This window comes from Ambystoma mexicanum, chromosome 3p (assembly GCF_040938575.1).
Source record: "Ambystoma mexicanum isolate Mex_15411 chromosome 3p, UKY_AmexF1_1, whole genome shotgun sequence".
NCBI lineage: Eukaryota > Metazoa > Chordata > Amphibia > Caudata > Ambystomatidae > Ambystoma > Ambystoma mexicanum.
Window position 1 is genome coordinate 913,645,566 of NC_090925.1, and position 25,688 is coordinate 913,671,253.

The 25,688-nt window shown below is 45.2% G+C and overlaps 1 protein-coding gene across 2 annotated transcripts in view; it reads right to left on the minus strand.

The window, feature by feature from the left end:
* Nucleotides 1-19,698: 19,698 nt before the first annotated feature.
* Nucleotides 19,699-25,688, minus strand: part of LOC138581103 (NFATC2-interacting protein-like) — a 267,438-nt gene continuing 261,448 nt past the window's right edge. For both annotated transcript variants that reach the window (XM_069652180.1, XM_069652178.1), the window contains exon 9: nt 19,699-21,292. In XM_069652180.1, the coding sequence (XP_069508281.1) occupies nt 21,134-21,292 (159 nt within the window). In that variant the 3' untranslated portion in view covers nt 19,699-21,133. The remainder of the gene's footprint in view (nt 21,293-25,688) is intronic.

Genomic DNA, 25,688 nt, shown 5'->3' on the forward strand with positions numbered 1-25,688 from the left:
ATGAGGCCGTTATGTAAGTTCTTCTGGAGATACTCCTTTAGGACTTCCCGTTCGCGCGCTGATAGTATATACATGCGCCCAAAAGGGATTGGAACATCAGGATCAAGTTCTAGGGCGCAATCATCTCTACGATGGGGAGGTAATTCAGCGAATTCTGAATCGGAAAATACTACTTGAAATTCTTGGTAGTCAGGAGGAATCTCCTGGATGTTATTTAACACTGAAGTAGTGCAATTCCTTTCTTGGACGGAGTGTGTGGAACGGAACCCCAACGCTCCACCAGAAAGGCAATGAGTAAGGCAATGTTCCGATCCTAGAAAAATTGTGCCGGCCTTCCAATTGATGTATGGATTATGGGCTCTAAGCCACGGTAACCCCAATATCAAGAGATAATGTGCTGTGTGAATGACATTGAATACGATAGTCTCTTGATGAGATGCAATCTTCATTTGAATAGGTCTTGTTTGTTCCCTGATAGGACCGGAAATCAGTGGACTTCCGTCCACAGATTCTACTGGGACAGCAATGGTCTTAAGGGAGCATGGTATATTCTTGTCGTTCTTCCAATGGGTGTCTACAAAATTCCCCGCAGCTCCGCAATCAATCAATGCGGGAACCAAAATTGGCTCGGAGGTGCCCCATTCCATTGAAACCTGTATGACAATCATGGGAAGATCGGGTGTGTCTGTGACTTGAGAAGTTAAAGACATGGTTGAGGAACCTGTTATTGGCTCCCTAGCCGCGGTTCCCCGTGCGGTTGGGAGGAAGCGTTTCCCTGTCGTTTGGTAGGGGTGATTGGGCAATCCTGTACTGGGTGGTCTTTGGACCCACAATACATGCACAAGCCTTTAGTTCTCCGTCGATTACGTTCTTCCAAGGTGAGTCTACCTCTTCCTCTTGTGATTCCTATCTGCATAGGTTCATCTATTGGGGTCTTCATAGAACTAGGAGGATGCGTAGTCAATGGTCTCATAGAACGATTTCGACGTCGTTCTCTGAGCCTTTCCTGTAGACGGTAATCCATCTGCATCACTAATGTAATCATTTCCGCTAGGTTGGGAGGTTGGGACACTCTAGACACCTCGTCTTTAAGTTCCTCATTCAAACCCCTACGAAATAGTGTTATCAGAGCATCATCAGCCCAAGAGGTTCCAGCAGCAAGCTGTTTAAAAGAGGTGATATAAGACAGTAGATCCTGTGATCCCTGTTTGAAGTCTAATAATTGCTCTTGGGAAGAAACTGTGATCTCTTGTCTACTAAACATGGACCTAAGACTGTTCAGAAAGGCGGGATAGGAGTCTAGCAGAGCGTTGTTTGTCACGACCAGTGGTGTAGCCCATGCCAATGCCGGTCCAGTCAAGTTAGCTATCATATGTCCCACCTTGTCACGATCATTCTGAAAGAAGGCCGTTTTGAATGAAAACTGGACAGTACATGCTTCGATAAACGCTTTAGGTACCCTTCCAACCTGTTGTCTCAAGAAGGCATTTTCCTGCTTTAATGCCTGTACTTCGGCAGTCAAAGACTGGACTGCAGAAACCAATTGCTGCTGTTGGGCTGCGTCCATGGTATATCCTAGAACTATCGAGTTCTTTAAGGCAACCGTTCAGCACCTGGGAAGCCCTAGTATAGTCTTTCTTCTAATATTTTTGGGCGTTGCTAACTGTAATAATTAGACAAATTACGAGAAATTTGAATACACCGAAAGGTTACCTTAGAGAAACACCAGTCGTTCCCCCTCCTAAGCTTCCTTCTTCAGAAATGGTTCCGACAGGGGTAGAGAATGAGTGCCTCCCTGAGACCCTTCCTCCGCCTTCAATACAAGGATTAAGGAGGGGAAGGACCCCAGGGAAAACCTCTGGGGAAGAAAACCCTGTGTCGACGGCCACTGGATAGATGTCGTCTGTCTGGAGAGGTTCTTGGTACCCGGACTATCCGCTGAAGGGGAGCCGTCTGGATAAAGACAGAGGAAAGTGGTAAGTTTAAGAAGGGTAAGTAGAAGGCAGAATACGGGTAGAGAAGACGAGGAGTACCTGATTGGAAGGGGGATACGACCTATCGGGCTGTATAGTAGGTCTTCCGATGAGACGCGGATAGGAGTAACCTCGAGGACGTCCCAGGAAGAGAATGATTCTCAAATCTCAATGCTGCGGATTGGACCCCGCATATCCCTGCTTCTGAATAGGTGAAATAATATCAGGTGTCAATTCTGGTTCTTCTTCTAACACCTGGATATACTAGGGACTGACTATCAATTCTCACGTACCGCACGCCAGGGAGGAATTCTCACTAGCGAACCGATCAGTGAGGTTCAGCTCGTAACGAGTGTGGCTGAGAGAGTACACTCGAGTCTCCGATGTCGTGCAAGAGTTGGGAGAAGGAGTCAAGTCTGAAACAGGTGAATGAAAGGGTAGAATTACACAGAAGGAATGACAAACAAACTAGTATGCAATAGATCCTAGTATCGAACTCACGAAGCGCTGTTGTGGAAGAGTAGCAACGCATCCGCTCGTTGTCCGCAGGAACAGATGAACCGGCTCCGGAGCAGGGGGGCGGTCCTTCCACCGCGCGGCTTTGGTGTAAGTCTAGACCCACACCATCCGTAGCGGCGGCCATCTTGGGAGTAAAGATGGCCGCAATCCGTCTAAGAGACCATCTATGCCACAGTGACCGTGGTCTCCGCAGGGGCGTGACATAATGTCTTCCCTGACCAACAAAGCACAGGGACCTTCAGCGCTTGCAATGAATGGGAATGTGAAAGCAAGCATCCTCCAAGTCGAGGGTCGAAAGAAAATCCCCTTCCTCAAGCTGGCCGAGTACATGCTGTAGCGTGACCATGCTGAATTTTTGGGATTTGAGAAAATTTGTTTATAGAATGGGTCTCCACCCTCCTGACTTCTTGCACACTAGAAAGTATCTGGAGCACACTTCGGAGTCCCGGAGGCACAGAGGGACCGGTTCCATTACCTCTTTCTTTAACATAGCTGAGATAACTGGCTTCCCACTGGAGTGCTTAAGTGAGGGCGCAGGCCCTGGGCCGGGTCATGCTTGTTTTGACATTTGTGCCCTGGCTGCTAGAGCATAACGCTGGGTTACCCCCTCTGTAGGCTTGGGAACATCTCCTATGCGCTTCCTGGGTGGTGGAACGGGAGGGTTGACGGTACGGTGAGGTGAACCCTTTTGAGGATGAGACCTTTCCTTTAGATGATCGAAAGGACTGTCTCTACTTTTAACGAGTGCCCAACGAACATGCCATCTCAGTGTCAATTTTTATAGCCTGGAGGGTGTCGTCGACAGACTTTCAGAAAAGGTTTTCACCATCAAATGGCATGTCCACCACTTTTGTCTGCACATCAGGGTGGAAGTTGGTGGACTTGAGGCAACTTTGGCGGCAGACGGCCACACTATTGACCATTTGCCAAAAGACTGAATCAGCAATGTCTAGGGCGACGGTGATCGCATGGCCAGAGGCTACTTCACCTTCCAGGAAAAAGGATAGGGCTTCTGCCTTCTTGTCGTCAGGGAGTAAGTCAAGTATGACACCCAACTTAAACCAAAGATCTCTATCAAATCTCGAGAGAATGGCTAGCACGTTGGTGGCTTTGATTGTAGACGCCCAAGTTGTGATAATGTGCTTTCCAGTCGCATCCAGTTTATTAGGCTCCTGATCGGGAGCAACCATACAAGAAGAGGGGTTAGAGGACCTCTTCCTAGCTGTAGCAGAGACCCCAGAATCTGCTGATGGTTGTGACGTGAGGCACTTTGGGGCTGTGCACGGGACCTAGTAGTTTTTCTCCAAACGCTTCTATTTTGCAGTAGCTGTGCAAAGGGCCTTCATGACTAAAGGGCCATCTTCTCAGTCATCATTCATCAAGTAGGGGAACCAATACCATAGTCTTCCTGGAGGATTCCCGCAGTTGAAAAAGGAAACCTTCCTCCTTTTCCTTAGGAATGAGATTGTACAGCTATGCAGCTCGAGAGATCATTGCATAAAACAGACCAATCTCATCCGGTGGAGTATCTCTGGAGGGTAAGTCGATGTCAGGCAGCTCATCACCTGCAGGAACGTAGTCTAATTAATCGGTCCCCTAGGCATCTTGGGTCGTGACAGTATCAGTGTTTGTCTGGGCTGCCTCCTCCACCACAGGAGGGGTTGCAACAGGCAGCTGGCGCTGGATACAAAGGTGTCAGCCAGTCCCTGGAAGGTAATGGTGGACTCTTCGTAGGCGCAGGCATGGGACCTGCTGCACGAAGATGCTGTTGGATCTCCAAAACCAATGTGTGAAGAGTGGTTCAAATGCCTGTTGACACATCTCTAGGTGCTGCAGCAGCCTACACAGGGTCCTGAGGCAAAGGGCTAATAATACGAGATGGCAGTGCCAGTTGCTGAGGCATTGGCCTAATGGGATCAGGTTCCCCTTGTCCACCTTCTTGGTCAGAGTAGAATCCCTCTGCAAGGTCGATGTCCAAGGGACTGGAGGGCTGGATCACGTAGCCAGGGGGTGACCCCATGGGAGGACCCAATGGAGCTGATTTCTATGTCATTTCATCGTCACCCGTTTTTTCAACTGGTGTTTTTACGAAGAATGGTTGCTGAAAAACCCTCCATCCTCTACCTATTATTTTTATTCCTGACCCCCCCAACCCTTTACATACCCTTTCCCATCACCCCCAAAACAATTTGATTGGTTTTTCAGCAAAAATCCTTTGAGAAACCACTAGTCGAAAAAACTGGTGTCGATGAAAGCACGTTGTAGCATGGAGCCAGTGCAAAGAGTGGTGGGGCCTTGGTTGGAATGTAAGAGCTGGAACTTCTCCAAACCAGCACAGAGGCTATCACCTGTTGGCAGGGCTGTTGCCAGTGAGGCTGAAGGAGGCTTTTGAGGCAGGGAGTCATATATACTGGAGAGCAGGCAGGGGCAAGATGGGTTACAGCCTGGCAAACTAAACACGCCTTGCAGGCATCCAACACTCCTTTTCCACACTCTCGTAATCAGGTACATTTCACAGTTGGCCCCTGCCCCCTTGGGGGAATCTGATTGGCTCAGCCACACTTCCTATACACTCAAGATGGCCCCTGGCAGCCTTCCTGTGAATCTTGTGAATTCAGTAGCATGTTCTAGCCTCTGGGTGTGGTTGGCTATATAAGCCACGCCCAAAGGCAGACCCGTGCTTCGTGTTGCAACTGTGGCTTCGAGCAACACGCTCACCGCGCTCCTTGACCTCTGCCTACCTCGGCTTCATCTGCGCGCACGTCCTGGAACTCAGCATCTGGAAGAGAAAGAAAACACAAGAAAGTCAGTACCTGCAAGCGCTCGCGCTGCAATCCAACTTCTTCTTGCAAGCGTGCACGCAATCAGCAACATCACTTACCTGAATCTTCTTGGAGACCTCAAGGCATCGTTCAGAGTTCTTGCGCACGTCTTCTTCAGCGGACTCTTCTGAAAATAAACTGTGAAGAAAGAACAGGATTAGAATTGGTAACCACAATTTTCTACCGCTGGGCAGGACTCGCCACCTAGTAAGAATTCACAGCGGACGTGCAGAATAACCAGAACTCACCTGCAAATTGGAACTAGAACTTACCTGCAAATATACCGGATCCAGTGAAGCAACTGGAAAGTCAGAACTTACCTGCAAATCGAACCAGTTAAGCAACTGGAATCCGAACTCATCACTGGGCAAAGGAACACAGTGAGTGGCAGAACAGAGACTTACCCAGGATCTAACGAAGTACCAATCCGAGGGTCCCAGAGACACAGCGCCCCTGCCTAGTTCAGGATGGAGAGTTTGCCTAATCTATCCTAAAGGTGAGCCATACTCCTACACTTCACCATCACTGTACACACACGGGAAGGAGGGAGAACGAGGGATTGGGGTCCACATCCAGGTAGACTAAGCATCTCACCTCTCTCTCAATAGGAACCTGTAGTCCCACTCTACTAATCCGGGAAGGGGTCCAGAAGGCTTCATCGCTCCCGCAGAGACCCAGGTGAGTGTGACACAGGGCCACTCTGGGAGCAGCAGTTGTTACCGTGTAGACCGTGACTATCGATGGAATGAAAAACAGTGGAGTCGTCTTTGTGGGTAGCTGCTTTTGTGGACGAAGTAGACGACGGGGTTGCCGTTGACGGCTTCCTCAACAGGTCCTTGACAAAGATTTATGTTTCATAGCCAGTGTTGACAATTTGCTCTAGACTGGGCTTGGCTGGCCGACGGTGTATGACTCTTCTAGGGAGAGGGTGTCGACCTTGGTTTGAATAAATATTGCTAGAACTGGACACTGGCAATGTTTTAATGGCCACTGTGACAGCAAAACTTGGTACAAGACATAAATGGAAACTTCACTAACTAGGATGCTTTAAATTCTAGCTGATTTTTAACAGTGATCTAGTCCATTAAACAGAATCAGATTCAACCAAATGTAGCAAAAGGTCGGAGAAGGGTTTACAACGCTGTGAAGGGTAATTTAAAACCAATCATATTTTGATCACCATTACGGTATGCTATACAATTCACACATTTCAAAACTGAACATGGCACGGTGCAACGAGTCGTTAAATTTATATACAATTGCTAAATGTGCTTCAAAATGCACCATTACGCAAACTGTTCAAATTCTTTCCCTAATCTAGTCTATCAAAATAATTTTAAAAGCCTCTTTTAACCCCTTAAATGCTAAGGACGAGGTATCTCATCCTCAGTACTACGTTTGCTACGAGATAGCTCGTGCTCAGCATTGCTTACCTTGGGGGGGAGGGGCAGATCACCCCCCCGTTGCAGCGCCAATCTCCCTGACCCCCAGGCAGTGAAGGGGAGGACTTCCCTTTCCGTGCCTGTGGGTTGCCGTGATGACGTTGGCAAAAATGGAAATTAAATTTACACATTGAATCCAAAAGGCTTCAGCATGTAAACTTAGCTGAGACGCATTTGCGTCCTGCATGGGCAGTTCTTTGCCGATTTGGCTATACCTATCAGCAGCTTTCGACCTCCTTGACCATAAAAGGCTGTTGCGTAGGTCGATTGATATTGGTGGTTTCTCGAGGGAAGCTGCGACATGGATGGAATCATTCCTCTGTGGCCAAAACTCTAGGATCCATTGGGGAGATGCTTCCTCCGATTCTGAGCCAATTCTGTGTGGCATCCCGCAAGGGGCTTATCTATCCCCCATCTCTTTTAATATTTACATCCAACCACTGTGTGAGGATATAGAGAGACTGGGGGGTATTCTTTGCTAACTACGACTTCCAGCTCTCCATGGAACTCCATGGAACTCAGTTGAGATTACGCAGCTGATCAAGAAAAGCTAAGTGAAATCTACATACTCATTAAAGGCTGGATGACCTCGAACTGGCTGTGTTTAAATGCTAGTAAAACCGAGCTTATGGTGCATGGGGCGAAGCATGCCGTGATGACCTGGGACGGGAATATGTGAGCTTCTGCAATGATGGAGGCCATGTATCTGTGGCCAGTAAGGTTAAAACCCTTGGTACCTTCATAACTATATAGTCAATAACTCAAATGACTACTTAAAGGATAGTTCCGGTACTTTTTTTTAATTGTTCCTATGGTTCGGCCATGTGTTTTTAAGCATAAATCGGTAGATCGTAGAAAACTTTCCTATGGACCTTACCAGACTTTTCGTCCATTAACGCACTCGAAAACAGCCGCCATTTTCTGATAATCCTATCATTTCCCCCCATCGACCTGGCTCACCTGCTTTTGCGGCACTAAATCAAATCCCCCGCCCCTGAAACAGACTTGATCAAAACATTCATATTCCCCGCCTCTATCCGTGACGTGACTGAGCAGCGTAGGCAAACGCGTCCAGGCGTCTTCTACGCGACTCCACACAGAACCAGGAAATCAACACAGATGAGCTCACACAACACAGCGCGCCACAATTGGGAATATGAAACTGTACTTTTAAATTAAACCGCAAGATTGTAAATTTGGTAAAGTACATTTATTTGACATCAAATGTTTTGAGAATATTCAGCGATTTGCATTTTTATTTGCTCTCGATCCAAAATAGTTCGTCTTGAGGCAAGCGATGTTCCTTTGCTGTACACAGGGTCTTAGATCATCTCACAATACAGCGCCACAATTCGGAATATAAAACTGTGGTTTAAAAGCAAACGGCAAGATTGTACATTTGGCAAAGTACATTTATTTGACATCAAATGTTTTGAGAATATTCAGCGATTTGCATTTTTATTTGCTCTCGATCCAAAATAGTTCGTCTTGAGGCAAGCGATGTTCGTGTGCAGTACACAGGGTGTTGGTTTACGATAAAATAAGCTCTTCGGTCGCACTGATAATCTCATGGCTGTTCCAACAACGAGGCACTAGGCCACCACAACGGTCTGTATGTTGCATCTAGCCGTTAGTACCGCGTAAGGGCATACTTGTACTTGGCGATCGTCCCATAAAATGGTCAGGGTGGTAACGTTGTTCACGCGGAGAAGCAACTGGCGGTTGAAAAACCCATCCGCCGGTGTCTGGTACTCGTGACACAGACAATAATGGATGATGTACCTGTTTGAAAAACATAAAAAATGAAATTAGTCTCACCATCAGATCTTTATTAAAATGATTCATTTTATATATTAGGTCGGGAAATTATTTCATAGCTAGGACAGTGCAACTGGGTATTATACGTCAAGGGGGGGCTGTAGGATACTGAGACAGTCCCCCAGTGCAGGGGTTGACAGGGAGGCAGTGCAGGTGGAGAGTGGAAGGGCCCAGGACCGAGGTCGCAGACAGTGGACCAGTTGTAGCAGGGGAGAGGGAGAGAGAAAGCAGAAGCAAAGAGGAAGGTTTTGAGGTGCTTCCGTAAAAGGAGATGGTTCTCCTCAAGTGCGCGGTACAAAACAATATGCCACATAGAACGAACAAGTACAACTTAACCCGTCTTTAAAGCTACTGTATAGTAATTAAATTGTGGTATAAACTCATCTAAAGAGTTACTTACATTATATTTGCATTTTCCATTGTGTCTGTGCGTAGGGCAGCCCCGAAATACCACTCCTTCTATGCCGACGTTATTTCTTCTAATGAACGAACATGAAATGGCTTTCGTTTCTGAAATTATATTCATTATCGTTTCTTACGTTATTGCCCCACACCCCCAAAAAGAAGTCTTTCGGGATGGTCCCGGCCTGTCAAGGTCAAATAACAATAGAACCTTATACTGAGTCGTGGGCCATTCCGGCACCCGAGCAAAAAATCAAAGCAGCTGACCTTCACTTTGAACGAGCACACATTCCTAGTTAGCTACATTCAGTGTAAGGCCATCTCACAGGACTTGAAATTTACACTCCATCTTTGCATTTTGTCTGCGTGCTTTGCAGCCCCAGAGAACCATAAATACGGAGACATTCTATATTTTTTGAAAAATTATTTATAATACTGTTTGGTTTAATTTAATGCGCAAATGAACAAGGTTGGATAGACACATTGCATGTACACTGAGCAATCACTTTTATTTACACATTACATAGATACACATATTCAATGGGCCTGCGACATGAGGAGACTCGAGAGAACAGACAATCAAATTACAATAATTTAAACCGTGATGTGTATTTCTCAATGAGCTCTTCTTTAGGTGGACATGGAACAGAGGCAATGTTGGGTGGCAATGCAGTTGTCCCCTGCACAGGTTCGTTCACAACTCCATTTATGTGCCTATCTAGGACGTCAACAATAAGTCTCTCAATAAACTCATATTGCATATCCTCAAACACTGGTTTGATCACCCATTGTTTACTTCTTTTAGTGAAGGCCTTATTGTAGCGAAGCGTCCCTAAAGTACCGGTCGTCCTACTTTGTTGACGGCCAACATTATGGTTATGTGCCAAGACCGCTAGAAGAGTCCGATTTATCATGCCCTCCATGCCAAAATGCAATCGTTTTGGCCTGTACTTTAGGCACATATTGTGGAACACCTCCAAATCTCCTGTGTGGCAGAATTCCGTGAGTCCCCTCAAATCTCTTGTTATAGTTTTATCAAATACAATCTTTTCAATGGCTTTGTGAGTGGGTGATGAAGGAATCAACCACTTCTTCTTCCGTGCCTCCTCTGTGGACAATGTTCACAATTGTGGAAATGTTGGTTTGTGTACCAACGGTGAACGTTGGTACAGTGTAGCATTACTGACCGCCATTTTTCCAGTAGAATTTCCAACGACCCTCCACATGTTTTTGAGCTCCACCAAAGATGGTTGCTGATTGACTTGGACCACTGTGAAATACCTTGCATTTCTTTTTTTTTACCTGCAGCCGACATTTTTTTATTGATTGTTTTTGCAAGATGCCAAACGTCAAATTGGTGATTTATATTTTTGTACTCTTCTCTCATTGTCTTGGCAATTGAAACGTGTCTGTCCGTGGCTATCAGGTCGATCACCATTCCCCGCGATTGTAGTTCTTGCAATGATGCTACAAAGCCAACTTTCTCCATGGCCACTGAGGATGTACTTTGTGACACCTGCACGACCACCGAACTCACAATTTTCTTACTTTCCATGTCCTGAAAGTGGTAGGTGCAGTACTTGGCTGAAAATCCTGGGCTGTCGCACTGTCCATCACCGGCTAGCCTGAACCGTTTGCCCGCGAATGTACTATCAATAGACATTTTTTCCATTCTCCAAGCTTCGCTAATGGCTGGAAATAGATAATCGGTTTGGTATTTGTAGAACTGAGTTTTCGCAATGAAATGGATTCCCACAAACTGAAAGAAAGACTAACTTTTTAAAACTTGAACCACTAAAAAGTGCAGCCGCTGCACAAAGTAGATTGCCTGCTGGCAGTTGCCCCAGCATGGGTTGTGCAGACCATGAGAAAGGATGATATTTTGTACAGGTGGCATGTATTTTAAGGTTAGTGCCTCGAATTGCACGAGTCACATTAATCAATGGCTCCCCACATACTTCCCCACCTACCGAATGCCCACATTTCAACCGAATAATAATATCAATCAAACAACTATGGAATACAATGAATTTGGCCTCTTTCCTTATACTGTCACTCTGCATCCCAGCTGGTTCAGCCTGTAACGTTGAGGACATGTCACTCACATGAAAGGTAGAATCTCTGATATCGTCTTCCGCTATGTTCAGTGATATTGATGGTGTTTCATTGTAATCCACTTCATTCTCTTCCATTGCAACATCTGTTCCTTCTCCGGCGATGGGTGAATAAGACTATTTCTTCAACTTTCTCGCGGTCTTAGCTTTTGCGGGTGTGGATTCTGTGAATTGATCTCCGACTGCATCCGAACTACCAGGAGGACATTCACTATCAATGGCTGGTGGTGGTATAGCTCCGTTGTCAATCACTTCATATTCTTCCCATTGGCACGATGCATCTCCAGTCTCAAGACCCTGCCAAAAGGTTTGACAAGCAACATCTCTCGTTCGCTTCACTGTCTGTGTAGATCTAGTTCGTACACCCACTCGCAACTAGAGGACGGATTGGAAAAGGGATGTTCAATTTAAACACAACTTATAGTATTGAACTATTAACAGTGAAAAACAACATAATATAGTGACCAGGACACTAACCTTCTTTTGCTTTCTTTTCTTTGAAACTTTCTTGCCTCGAACTTCAACATCAGGACGCTGTTGCTCCGACTCGTGTGTGCATGTCTCCACTTCCTCTTGCGCTGCAACGACTATATTTTCATGATAAGCACATCCGTCACGCACTGACGCTCCATCGACTCCCTGAAACATAGAACTTTCATTAGTATGTATAATAATATCGAAAACACAAAATGTACTTGTGGACCAATACCCACGTACATCTCAATAGCAAAACACAAATGAACGCTTTGTGTAGAACATTCAAACGACAATTATTCACGCATTGTTGATCTAGTTAGATGGAACTGTCAAGATCCATACCTCGGGCTCCTCATAGACTTCCATTGATGATATTATTGAAGATGATGCTTCAGTAACTCCCTGAAACACAGTAATTGCATTAGTATGGTTTTCTATTTTGATAAAAAGAACAGAAACTTTGTGCAGGCGTCAACGGCTCATCTAAATAGACCTGCACAAATGATCAGTTGTCTAAAATAAATAATGGATATGTAAATATGATTCGATTTGCTCGATCGTTGGAAGTGTCACCACCCAGAGATCTGCATCAACTACTAGGGGTGATGTTCTTGTAGAAGAAGGTCCGTCATCTCCCTGAAACATAGTACTTGCGTTAATAAAGAAGGAAGTATAGCGGATGTAATCACGTCATATGATTTCGCTTGATCGAACTGTCAGTATCCATACCTCGAAATGCATAAGAACATCAAGGGACGATGTAACTGCGGTGCACACTTCTGCAAGCTGTTGCGCCGACCCGTAACTGCATGCTTCCCCTTCTTCTTGGACTAATGCTCCATCGACTCCCTGAAACATAGGACTTTCATTAGTAATGAACACAATATTGAAAAAAGAAGACACATAGGAGGGCGACGACAGACGGACATATCAATGGCTAAAAACGAAAGAAACATTGTGTGTAACAATCACGCTACAAGAATGCAAGATCTGATGATCTCCATCGATGGAACTGTCCGGAAACGTACCTCGAGCATCTGAGTGACATCAACGGTAGTCGTCAATACGTTGGACTCCTCAGCATCTCCCTGAAAGACAAAACTTGCATTATTTTGGATAACAATAATTATAACTGAAAACAAAGACTAGAGGACGAGTACAAGGGTGTACCATTAGGTAAAATAATTACACGATAAATTAAAACTATTGATTTACATGCCTAAAACAAGTCAGTGGCAGAATAGCCAAGTAAGATTACCCGATAGGCGCTTGAAGTGGCTGATGACTGCAATAACGACACGGATGGAGAATCTTCCGCCTTCATATTGAGTGGATACATAAATGGGGAAATTATTGTTAGCTAATGCTACACACTACCGCAAGGCCGAGAGATAAATACGTAAACTTGACTCACCAGTGGAGGGATGTGGACGAATAGAGTGGGAATAGCGGTTGAGAGCAATTTTCGCCTCGCTCGCGGTGTGTTCTTCTTTATTAGCAATGATGTGGAGTACATGTCAGAGGTAAAGTGCCTGCTGCAGATGCGGTATCGATCACCCCTCTTGTCCGCAAAGACTTCTAGGACTCTACTTTCAAGCTCAGACGGTGGATATCCGCAATATCGGACCCATTCTCTTATCTGATCTATTGTCTTAGGGAAAACATGCATTATAGTACCTTCAGATTTATTATGGGTCTTCGAAGGGCAACCGCCAATGGAACAGGCAGGCATTGTGGAAAGTTCTGAAAAGTAAAGGTCAACAATTCTCTATGAATACCAATGTAAACTCAGAACATGTGACTAGTTCCTTGCATGTACTGTCTTGAACGAAAAGAAATTGGACGCAAAATGATTATGGTACATGGCCTTACCTTGGCGAACAAACAGTTAGATGCAGGGATCAGAGTAGTTTCTTGTCGTAGAACAGGGAGCAGTTCACAGGTTGCAAACTGAGGAGTTTCCTCGAAGTGGTCACGGAAGTTCACAGAGACGAAGAGCAGATAACCAGCACCTTCACGGGTTGACTAGCAAAGCGCAAAGAAGTGCTCATTAGAAATATGAAGTGGGTTATAAAGGATTCGAAACTGGGGTGTGTTTGTGAATGAATGACGTGTATATGTCGTGGCATTATGCGGTTTGCAGGGGGGCGTCCAGCGTGAGGGGGGATGCTTGGCAGGAGACACGGGGTCTGGAGGTAGACATGGGAACAACAACCCATGCTCTATAGACCACTTTGAAGTGTACATGGTCTTTGGCACCTCTTGGCCTTTATCGCTCCCTGACAGCTCCACTTGCCAGCGCAAGTACCCCGGTGCGAACTGCCTTTGATAGGGCGGGGGGTGGATTGGGGCGGTGGTCGTGCAGACAAGACACAGGAAGACTTGTGAATGGAGACACACTTATGTGGATTGCAGGGGGGCGTCCAGCGTGAGGGGGGATGCTTGGCAGGAGACACGGGGTCTGGAGGTAGACATGGGAACAACAACCCATGCTCTATAGACCACTTTGAAGTGTACATGGTCTTTGGCACCTCTTGGCCTTTATCGCTCCCTGACAGCTCCACTTGCCAGCGCAAGTACCCCGGTGCGAACTGCCTTTGATAGGGCGGGGGGTGGATTGGGGCGGTGGTCGTGCAGACAAGACACAGGAAGACTCGTGAATGGAGACACACTTATGTGGATTGCAGGGGGGCGTCCAGCGTGAGGGGGGGTGCTTGGCAGGAGACACAGGGTCTGGAGGTAGACATGGGAACAACAACCCATGCTCTATAGACCACTTTGAAGTGTACATGGTCTTTGGCACCTCTTGGCCTTTATCGCTCCCTGACAGCTCCACTTGCCAGCGCAAGTACCCCGGTGCGAACTGACTCGTTTGCCGCAGGGCCTCACCAAGGAGAGGCCATCTAACTGCATGTAAGAGGCAGGCTGCAGGATCTAGTACATGGAAGGCAGGGGGTGAGTTTATAAATACCTCACCCTCCCAGGAGAATATATGGGTGCAGTTCACCCTGGAGACCCTGGATGCCTAGGCAGTTAGTCAGCAGCAGGCTGGCCTGTGGTGGCAAGGCGGCACGGGCCAGAGGGGGTCATCTCTGTACCCGGTGCCCAAAAGGATGATTTGTTGGGCGGCCTGCGTGAGGGAGGATGCTGGCCGGAGACATGTGGTGTGACAAGACAAGGCACAGGAAGACTATTCAATGGAGACACACTAGATTCATTTAAAAAATCAAAACAACCATTGTTAAAATATATGTTGGGTTTTATTTTAGATCTTAATTTCAATTGAACATAAATAATAAACATTACACATTGTAAAGTTCCGGTTGCAGCACATCCAGGGAAAATCCGCGGTATTGTCCACTGTCGCTGGGGAAATGTTGTCTAATGGCAAGTACCGCACAGGCAGGTATTACTCTCCGAACGCGGTGTCCGAGCCTCCCGTGAAGCCACCAAGTGAAGCAACGATAGGCCACCAGCCTGTACCACCTGTGAAAATGAAAGATGCAAACTGTATTAAAATGACAAAACTTTCTTATCACTGTCGATTCAGGTAAAAAATGTCATTCTGCTTTGAAAAAAATTCTATCTAGAAAATGCACAATATGGAACCAATTTACATGCATTCGAATGATATGTAGATGTAATTTTATATGTGGGAGACGACCATGACATAGTAGTGGCATCACTGACATCACAACCAGAGTATACTTACTCGTTACTCGGATTACGCGGACGAACAGTGCCGCGAAGTTCGTGCATAAGCACCATCATCATCATCCTCAACACGGTCCGTGAGAGGCAGGCTTCCCTGAACTCTGGCAGCTCGGTGATGCATTGCGGACTTGGCTCGCCTTCCGAAATGTAGGCCAAGCACCCGGAATTTTCACGGCAGCAGCAGTTCTCCTCCTCAGTTGGCATTAGCTCGCACCGATTGCACGTGCACCAGGTGGAGACGCCGTCCATGCGACATGATCCAGGCTCTTCCTCCGTTGACTGGTCCTCCCAACTGCCGTCCGAATCCCCATCGTTTTCGTGTGCTTGCCTTTCCAGTAGTTCTTCCTCGGTGTACTCGGGCTCGTACATATACGGCATTAATGTAGCCATTGTGTGGTAAAGAAAGTAAAATAATTTACAGAGATGGTACAGGTGTTCACAAGGCCTAGAAGCGGCGAAGGTAGCTGACCAGAGCACAGAAACGAGTCACAGAATACTCAAAGTAACACAGAGAGAGGAATGGAATCGAAAATCTGCTGCTGTGTGTTGTGAAACGGTGTGTTTATACTTATTGAGGAAAGAGGCGTCTTGCCATTTCCATGGCGACACTTCATTAGCTGAGGCGCAGCGATTGTTGACACGAAACGTGCTTTGGCGTTGGGAAATGGGCGGTACGCGTCTGCTGATGTCAGGCTCAGGGGCGGGGGATTTGATTTAGTGCCGCAAAAGCAGGTGAGCCAGGGCGATGGGGGGAAATGATAGGATTATCATAAAATGGCGGCTGTTTTCGAGTGCGTTAATGGACGAAAAGTCGGGTAAGGTCCATAGGAAAGTTTTCTACGATCTACCGATTTATGCTTAAAAACACATGGCCGAACCGTAGGGACAATAAAAAAAAAGTCCCGGAACTATCCTTTAAGAGTCCTGAGACAGATTTGCCCGATGGTCTAAAAAAAAAAAAATGTGAAAAGCCGGCTCGAGCTATCATTCTACTGCGGCTTGACTATTGTAATTCTTTGCTTGCGGAAGCGAGCAAGGAATGTATGAACAAGCTTCAGAAGCTTCACAATGATGTAGTACGCATATTGTGCAATATTGCACGCAGAGATCCGGTATCCAAGGCCCTGTGGCAGCCAGAGTTCAAATGAAGATACTTACACTGGGCCACAAGTGCCTATGTGGGACTGCACCGTTCTATCTAAAGGAAAAACTGGAGTTCTATAAAGCAGGCAGATGCCTGAGATCATCAGATGCTCGCAGTTTAAGGATCCAACGGTTCAAGAGAACCTGGGAGAATGGTCAGTGTTTTGCCATTCGGATTACACAGACTTGGAATGAGCTCCCAGAGTCTCTACGGAAGGAAGAAAATCATCTTACATTCAGAAAACTCTTGAAAACTAGATTTGTCTAGGGAGGTCTTTTGACTGTACCATCTGTATTTTTAGTTTTGTTCATCTGTCTTTGTTCTATTTAGTGCCTGGATGCCTATGGGCTTTGGCGCTCTAGAAATAGAAACAGCCCCCCACCTCCACCCCCAAAAATGCCAACAAGATGGCATAATGTTTTACTTTCTTTGGGGGCAGAGGCAAAACAACATTTCACTTCATATAGAGTGGCAAACCTGGGGGCATTAGACGGCTGGTCCTGTACCTGTGGGCCAGCCCTCGCACGAATCCCCCCATGGAGGGGCAATCTGCTTCCATGGGGGGGCACAATTGAGGCTCTGGTCCCATTTTGCCACCCCTGGGAAGCAGAAAGGAGCACAAGGCCTCCAGGGAAAGGATTTTGGGGCCGGGGGAACGATCGACCCACATTGGAGATAGGCGCCCATGTCCAGGGACATCACCCCTGACCATCCTGGAGCTCTGGCCGGGCCGTGTTACAGCTCTTCCCTCTGGGGAGGGATGGGGACCCTGCCGGGGCTTCCTGGGCCCACCACTGGGATTGTGGACGGTCAACTCACATGGGAGACAGGCGCCCAAGGCCGGGGACATCACCCTCGCCCGTCCTGGAGTTCTGACTCTGCCGTGTTACAGCTTTTACCTCCGGGCAAGGAAGGGGCCCCCTCTGGGGCTCGCTGCAACCACCTCTAGACTTGCGGATGGTCAACCCACATCGGAGACAGGTGCCCATGGATGTATGCTTGCCATTCTTTACCACATTTGTTTTCCTTATTTTCAAGTGCCAAGTACGTCTGTTTATGCCGTCAGCATAAAAATCCTGTGTACCATGGCTACGTTTTTGGCTTGTGGTATCGCTTTGTGAAACATTACGAAAAACGTTTGATTTCCTAACTAGAAGAGTCGGGGGACATCACCCCCGACTATCCTGGAGCTCTGGCTGTGCTGCATTAGAGCTTTTCCCTCCGGGTAGGGATGGGGACCTGGCCGGGGCTCCCTTGGACTGCCACTGAACTTGGGGGTGGTCAACTTTTTCTTTTTCGCCCAGGTAAGCGCACACACGCATGTGAGGGACCGTTTTCATCGGGACACCTGTGGGAAGGTAGGACATGTGTTGTTGTCGGCATGTTTCGGTGGCTTCCTGGTGGCAAATATCTGAAAATTGTGTTTCTTTCCTTTCATTTTGGACTTTGCTGGGTCTTGTGGGTAATTCATTCTAAAGCGATTCGTGCAAGTCAGACCTCGGATTCCCACGGGTGTCTTCTTTTCAGAAATGCATGGGGTTCCCGGTTCTCCTTGGTGGCTGTGACAACCCAGGTCCAAATCTGTGGGTTGTCCAGACGGCCAAACCCAGTATTCCCCAGGACGTTTGATGTGCCAGTTGTTTAGCCTTTTCCCTCTGCGCCCAGGTCAGTGCACTCACACATGTGAGGTACCATTTTTATCGGGATACCTGTGGGAATGTGGGAAGGTAGGACATTTGTGTTTTTCTCTTGGTTTTGATAACGTTTTCATACATTTCCTACTGCACTTTGTTACACAACCTTTTCATTTCCCAAATGTGACCTATATTAGTGACTGCTTTAGGCACTGTACGCTTTTGTTACCTGCGCAAGTCACCTATCCTTCAAAAGGTCTGCCTGTGCTCTTTCAGAAAATGTTTGCTTGCCATTCTTCACCACATTTGTTTTCCTTATTTTCAAGTGCTAAGTACGTCTGTTTAGGCCGTCAGCATAAAAATCCTGTGTACCATGGCTACGTTTTTGGCTTGTGGTATCGCTTTGTGAAACATTACGAAAAACGTTTGATTTCCTAACTAGAAGAGTTGGGGGAATGTAGTGGTGCATTGATTTTCTCAATATTGACAGAAGCCATTGCCTTAAAAGACCAAACATGTCCAGCACATACCTTTTTTCTGACATTTTTCAATTTTCTTTCCCAACTCTGGGAATTTTAGCTACATAGTTGTTGCTTGACCTGCGTAAATGACCCCTTCCTGAACTTGGAATGTTGTCTACTTTTCAGAAATGTATGCTTTTCCGTCTTCCCATTCAGCTTTCCTACACTCCTCTTTCTGTCCAAGAATGCCCTATTGAAAATAAAAGGGAAAATTCGCCTACCTCTCACAAAACTGATGGTAACCTTATAAAAAATGTTATATTGTTTCCACTCAACCGGTTCCCGAAAGCTAGGAAAATGGTGAATTCAGAACACCAAACCATTTGTTCCAAGCTCTTGCAAGGAAACACCCCCAGGCTTCTTTTTACCGCATTTCTTTGGCATTTTCTGAAAAAGAAAAAAAACATTTGGTCACTTTTTTGTTATTTTATCACACCTCCTAATAGCAAACTAGGAATCCTTGGTGGCGTTATGACCGCCTACATGTGGGATGAAAAGGGTGCCAATTAGGCCGGGATATCACTTGTAACAAAGTTACAAGGGATTGAATGAGACATACCGAAATGCCCAAAAAAGGGCTCAGCACTGGGAGCGAAAAACCCTCAGCAGTTAAGGGGTTAAAACAGTTTACCTAAAACAGAAGTGCTTTGAGGTTGCCAGGCAGAAGATGTGACTTTAGTCCATGTGCCTTTGAAGTTCATTTGTGCATTGAGAAGTGAAGATGGAACACACACCAGAATCCTGGGTCAAACGATGTGCTTAGTTAAAAGGGCAATCCCATACTAAAGCTATGGAATATCTAAAGCATGTAAATCTATAAATGAACATATGGTGGAGAAATGTTACATTAAACACAACACCAGAATGTTGCTTTTGATAATTTTTCCAGGTTATAGAAAGGCTGAGCGTGGTAAAATGTTCCGCTGATAAATTGGGTGTTTAAGTGCCCTACATTTTAGCAACCTCACTCAGAGAAAGCCCGACATATTTGTAAGGATCTTTTGACACATATGCAGCCAGGCTTCCAAGTCACTTACCAAGAAGAAACCCTGCAGAAGTAAATGGCTGTTGACAACACATGGTCTTATGCAATGGAAAATACAGAGGCAACACATGCCTTTAGAAAATAAAAATAGATTTATTGTATTCATTACAAAAAAGGAACAGATGCAAAGTTAACTATTTTGTGCAACAAAGTTGGCACAAATTGTATTTACAGAAATATTAGGTTCAATTAACAATTAATATTGGCTGAAACAGGACCTGCATGTCTAGCAAAGTAAATCTGTCACAGCGGAATAGATGGTCAAACCTGAGCGTAAAAACAAAAAATAAGCTTAAGAGAGAGGTTATATGTATATTTGAATGCTAGTGCCAGTTGTTTATAAATCAATTAGCAGGGCACTAGAAAGTGCAGCCACAAAATTAATATTTCAAGCTCATGACTCAAAATGGTAATGTAAATCATTAACCAATAAAACATGAGACATTAGACCCCCAAAAAAAAACTACTTACAAAATGTTTTGTTTCTCATATACCAGTTTGTCCTGGGTATACCCGACAGACATAATTGTAATGGGGGTAACATTATACAGGGCAACCAATAGAAGTGCTAAGGTCCATTGCATCCCGTGAAGTATGATCTGTTCCATACGGTGTAGAAGAACACAATCAAGATTACATTCCATAAATGAAGCAGGTGCTAACTGGAAGCTTGAACGCAAAGATCATACGCTGTTAATCTATCTTCAACATTACATAGTCTCCCATAAGATATGAAGCCACACTTTCTAGAGTATATGTGTTCAAGTAGGAGCCACAAATCCCATTTACTGTTGTATATTCCATACTGGACTTATTATTATTCGTAAAAATACTGTAGTGCTCAGACCAGCAGATGGTTTACAGATCCTGAATCTCTCTTCGGTCAACATGCTGGTCCTCAAACAGTTATAAAATTGACCTTTATCTACGTTGGGCTGTAAGAAGAGCCTTGTGTTCCAGCAAGAAAATTCAGAACAATCCTCCAGTGTCAGAGCGTAGGCTGGGCCTTGCAGCAATGCAATCTATTAAACATGCGAGAGCTAATGTAAGAAATAGTCTAACAGAGGGGCTGCCAATGCACCTGGTCTGTGCAGACAACTTAATTCCTAGTAGCCGATCATGAAGGAGCATGAATCCTGACAGAGAATCTACTCCATGTTCAAACAGTGAGAGTGGGCGATTCCTGAACACTTTGGTGTATCGTTGTAGAGAGACATTGCAGAATGTGCACACAATGGAAGAAATTCTGATGCTCCTAGTGGACAGCCAAGGCAATGACTATCTCACCACGCCATATTTTCTGAGGCAGTGTTTTCTAGGAGATCACCCAAGGGGTAGGATCACGCCAGGTAGTGCATCCGAGGGTCTGTTCCAAAGGTGTTCTGGCCCCACCTAAATGATGGAGGCAGCCCTAGAGAAACCAAAAATGACAATCTTGCTAGATGGGTTAAAATCAACCAAATGGCAATTGTTCCAAATGCCATAGTCCACACCAACAGAGGTCATGGTCAGACCCATAACTCTATTACATCATCTGGCTCCATGCCCAGATGCTCAGGGGTGGCCTTTGCAGTCAGTTTCCGCCCCTCAAAGAAGAAAGAAAGCTTGCTGTGTTGCAGCCCCATGGCTTGCTTGTACTTCTCCATCAGCACCTTCAGCGGCTCAGTCTGTGGACAGAAAAGAAAGACAATGAGCACAGAATGGAAGGCAAGTACAGTGAGAGTAGGTATGTGCAGGAATACAAGGACTACATCACATCTAAAGAGTCTCTGAGAGGAATCTGCAAGGTGTAATGGCAAGGGCAGGAGTGTTCAGCAATGACCAACCAGGAAGGAGCGAGCAACAGCTAAGGGGGAGGTACCAAGAAAATGGAATGCAAGAGGGTCAATGAGCATGATTGTGGTGCTGTCTCACATTTGTAACATGTAGGGGTGGACAGCAAGGGGATGGTGGTGCGAGGGCTGAGCTGGAGGTGAGTTTTTTTTTATGTCAGCAGAGCTTCGCTTTCACACCCCAACCTGTTTGGGTCAGACCCAGCCTACTGGCCTGGGGAATAGTTTACTTCATGCTTTGGTAATCCTACCCTTATTCACACAATGATCAATCAAAATGCAAGCATGAAAAGAGAAAACATCAACCAGCCCACAACCCACCCTGACTAGAAGGAACAAGGTGCAGACTGACACCGTCATACTAGTCAAACTGACAGAAAACTGTGCTACTACATGATCATTCAATGAAGTATCACATCTATAAGGTAGTAAATGGCAATCCAAGATGGCCAACTGAATTTGTTTTGTGGACGCTATCACCTGAAGGTCGTCATGTAAATGGGGTCAGAGCACAGAGCAGGATTAAAAAATGGGCTGAGCAAAAATGGCTACATCCAATCAAACTCAAAAGAAAAATGAAGGCAGCTCCCTACCAACCTAAGTTCATGATTGGGGGAACGAGTGAAAGGGGGGTGGAGTAACGGACACATTTTGCTGGAAGGCTGAGAAGTTGTGAACTGAACCTTCATGGAGACTCCCAGTATCTGGTTGTTATGCAAGGAGTCTAATTATGAAAGAAGCTCCTCAGAACCTGGAGGAGAGAGAGACTGACAGGGATGTCACAAAGCAAACAGAAGGCCCCTCAATCGGGAGGAGCATTGAGAACCTTAAACACTTGATTAAGACATGCTGTGTAGACTGACAAAGGTACATGGATACTATAAGGTAGGCCCAAAAACCCAAATCATATCAAAGTAATCCAATGAGCCAATAAAGTGCACGAGATGCAAGAAAAACAAAAGTTTATTTCACAAACTCTTGGCTGGGAACAATCCAAAAATCATTCAACATTACATCATTAAATGGCGGTTTACACAGTGAGAAGTAAAGTTGAGTTGTACACTATGTTTCAAGATGCATGTAAATTACCAATCACTTTGTGCGGTGTAAACAGTGCAGCAACAAAAAGAATACTTGACCTCTGTTCTCATGGGGCCCAAAGGTTGGCACCCGCTTACCGTTCTCACCCTTGTGAATGTTCAATTGACAGTTAATATTGCAACTTCTCATTGGAAACATCTTTCCCTTCCCAACCTATCTCCTTCCTTTCCCATGACGTGTCTGCATGACTTCATCCAGTGTGCTTCTTGGCTTCTGCTTCAGGACCATGTGCACATCTAAAATGTCTATTTATGTGTGGGTGGGTGTGAGTGGTCCTAATACATATGAACACACACATAATTCAATGGGTGTCAGGTTGTCTTATGTATTCCTTATTATATTCCAAGTATTACTTAATGAATTCCTTGCTTCTATAATCATGAATACCAATCTCTTTATTTTCTTGGCTGGAGTACTGATGTTGCTCAGTATTTGTGATTTCACTCCTAGGTAATTGTTTTCCTACAGGGAGCAGAGTGTTTCTTTTGCCCGATTGACTTCGTCTTGTACACTCTTCTGCACATTACCACATTCTCACCAACCTGGGAATCCTGTCTTGTTCGTTTTTAAAACAATGGGTAGGCACATTACTGGTAATATGTTTGATGCTTGGGAACTTGCCGCTGCTTGGGAACTTGCCGCTCCCTCTATTCCTAGCCAACCCCTGTGCAGCTTTTTCACCCTTTCTCATGTGGTCTGCACAAAGTTGCAACATCTGATTAAATTAGTGCTTCCAGTTCGAAGCCTGGGAATGGGCTGTGCCTTTTTGTCCTGACCAATCGCAGTACGGCTTTACACCCTGTCTTCCAAGGCCACTGGCCCTGTGTGTGTCTCTCTCCAAGATGAACCAAAACAGGGTGCATTTTACTGTGTGGAATAATCCATGTATTTCTGTGGCCTATTAATTCTGAACAGCCTACGGGGCTGCTTTTGCCCTGAGGCCTACTCTATATGTTATAAAACGAATGAATGTCCGTTGTGCTTATATTATGTTTTTGTGAATGTCCTTCAGTGTTTCTAATGAAAGCTTTTATTGCTGCTTGGGGCACACACACCCTGTGCCTCTATCCTGCTTACAAATGTGTGTTTAAGCCTAATGATCTACCGCACATTATTCGCCTCTGCCATTACTCTTAATGGGATATACTCTTAATCTGTGTGTATATGTGTCCACTATATGTTACTGCCTGCATTTCTTCATGGGAGGTTCACAGAAATCTATCTAACCTTTTGTTAGCTTCGCCAAAGGCCTATGTGTTGTGAATTTTGGCAGGGTGTCTAGCCTTCTGTGTAGTTTCCATCTCGTGTTATAGGGACTGCCTTAGCTTATATTATCTCTCGCGTTTGGGGTGTTGGACTTTCATCCCAACATTAAGTGTAGTGATGTTGGGAGAGGTCCTTAATTTGGTACCCGAGAAAAACACTGACCTGAAAGAAGTAAAGGACCTGAAAGTATGTCAAACTGAGATCTGATAGACTTGTAAAGACACTGACAAGCCGAACAGTCTCGCAATTATGGGTAACAAAGTAGAAGTGAAAACATCAGATTCAGAAATCCCAACAGACTGAAATATTCTCAAATGGTTAGCTTTCTCCTCAAAGTTTCTAATTTTTTTAAACCAAGTAACACTGAAGGTGTGATGGCAAAGTCAGTGTATGAATTTTTTTTTTTAAACTTTCTTTATTTGACTTGACAACACATAACAACAGTAAGGGATGCACACCGTGTGACAGCAGGATAAATCAACATAATGAATACAGTACAAAGTCAGTGTATTAATAACAACGCCAGTGTGCCTTCCCTGCAAAAGGTCTAAAATCGTGGTTTCCTTCCAAGTGCTCCACTTAAAGGCGACGTTCTCTCAAACAAATTTTACAATAAAAAAAATATATATATAGTTTTTATTAAGTGCACATAGCTAGTCATTCCAGCCTTTTACACTACCTTAAATCACATTATTAATACACAATCAATCCATATTACCTATACCAAATGTTAAAATTGGATACCATATAAATAGTTTAAATTACATATATTCAATTGTTTACAAACAGCATCTCACGAGCATCTCGTCAGCCTTACTTGTTTAAGCTCAATCATACAGGGAACAAATGTAATATTTTTTTTGCCTCATAATAAGCCGCAGTGGTCATGACCAGAGGTTCTGCGCCAGATATACATGCCCAAAACTGGCCGGAGCGATAACAGGCAAATTTACTATATCCTTTCGCATATTCCTTTCCAACAACAGGGCAGCCTGTATGTACACGACTTGAGATTTTAATGTTAAGCTTACACAACCTGCACAGGTGCTCAGCCTACGGTAAGCCCCTCCAGGCTCCCACATTCTGATGCTGGTAAAATGCTTTTACGGAGGAACATGATGAAGCGTATTAAGGCCGGGCTGCAAAGTTTCGTCAGGTTACTAGGGGGTTAATGTAAACTGTCCCTGTTGTGTGTAGAGCATGCACCGTCTCATATTTGCTAACCTGGATATAGACTGTGCACAGCCCCATACGACTGATTTCACTTAATTTTTTAGGAAAATTGGCAGGTTCATGGTCTACCGGGAGACGCAAATCAATCTCTTCCGGAATGTTGGCCTCTGAAGTAGCAGCCTACTCCTGCAGCTCCTGGGCCCTCTTCCTGAAGATTATGAACTCAAAGAAAAAAATTGAAGAGGCAGAGAACCCGGTGCCTAAAAAACCTAAGCAGATCATGGAGATGAGTGGCACCCCCAACACTCAAGATATCTACTCTCTCCTGCTTCAAGTTGCACAAGATGTCAGTGATGTCAAGTCATCTATGGCAGAACTCAGCCTAAAGGCATCTCAGCTGGATGTCAGAGTCAAAGACCTAGAAATAACCTCAAATACCATGGTCACAGAAATTGCTGCAAGTTTTCGGGCATATAACAACCTAAAAAGTGATCTTCAAAAGGAAAAGGGGATACACCTTGCACTGGATCTGAAGCTGAGGGGTACAAATCTGAGACTGGTTGGAGTTGAAGACTTGGCTGAATCCGACAATGAAAACTTGATCCCCTTGGTGATACAAATCTTTAAAAGTGCTTTAATTTTGGCTCTATTTCTATGTATGATATTGATCATGCTTTCAGAGTTGGGAAAT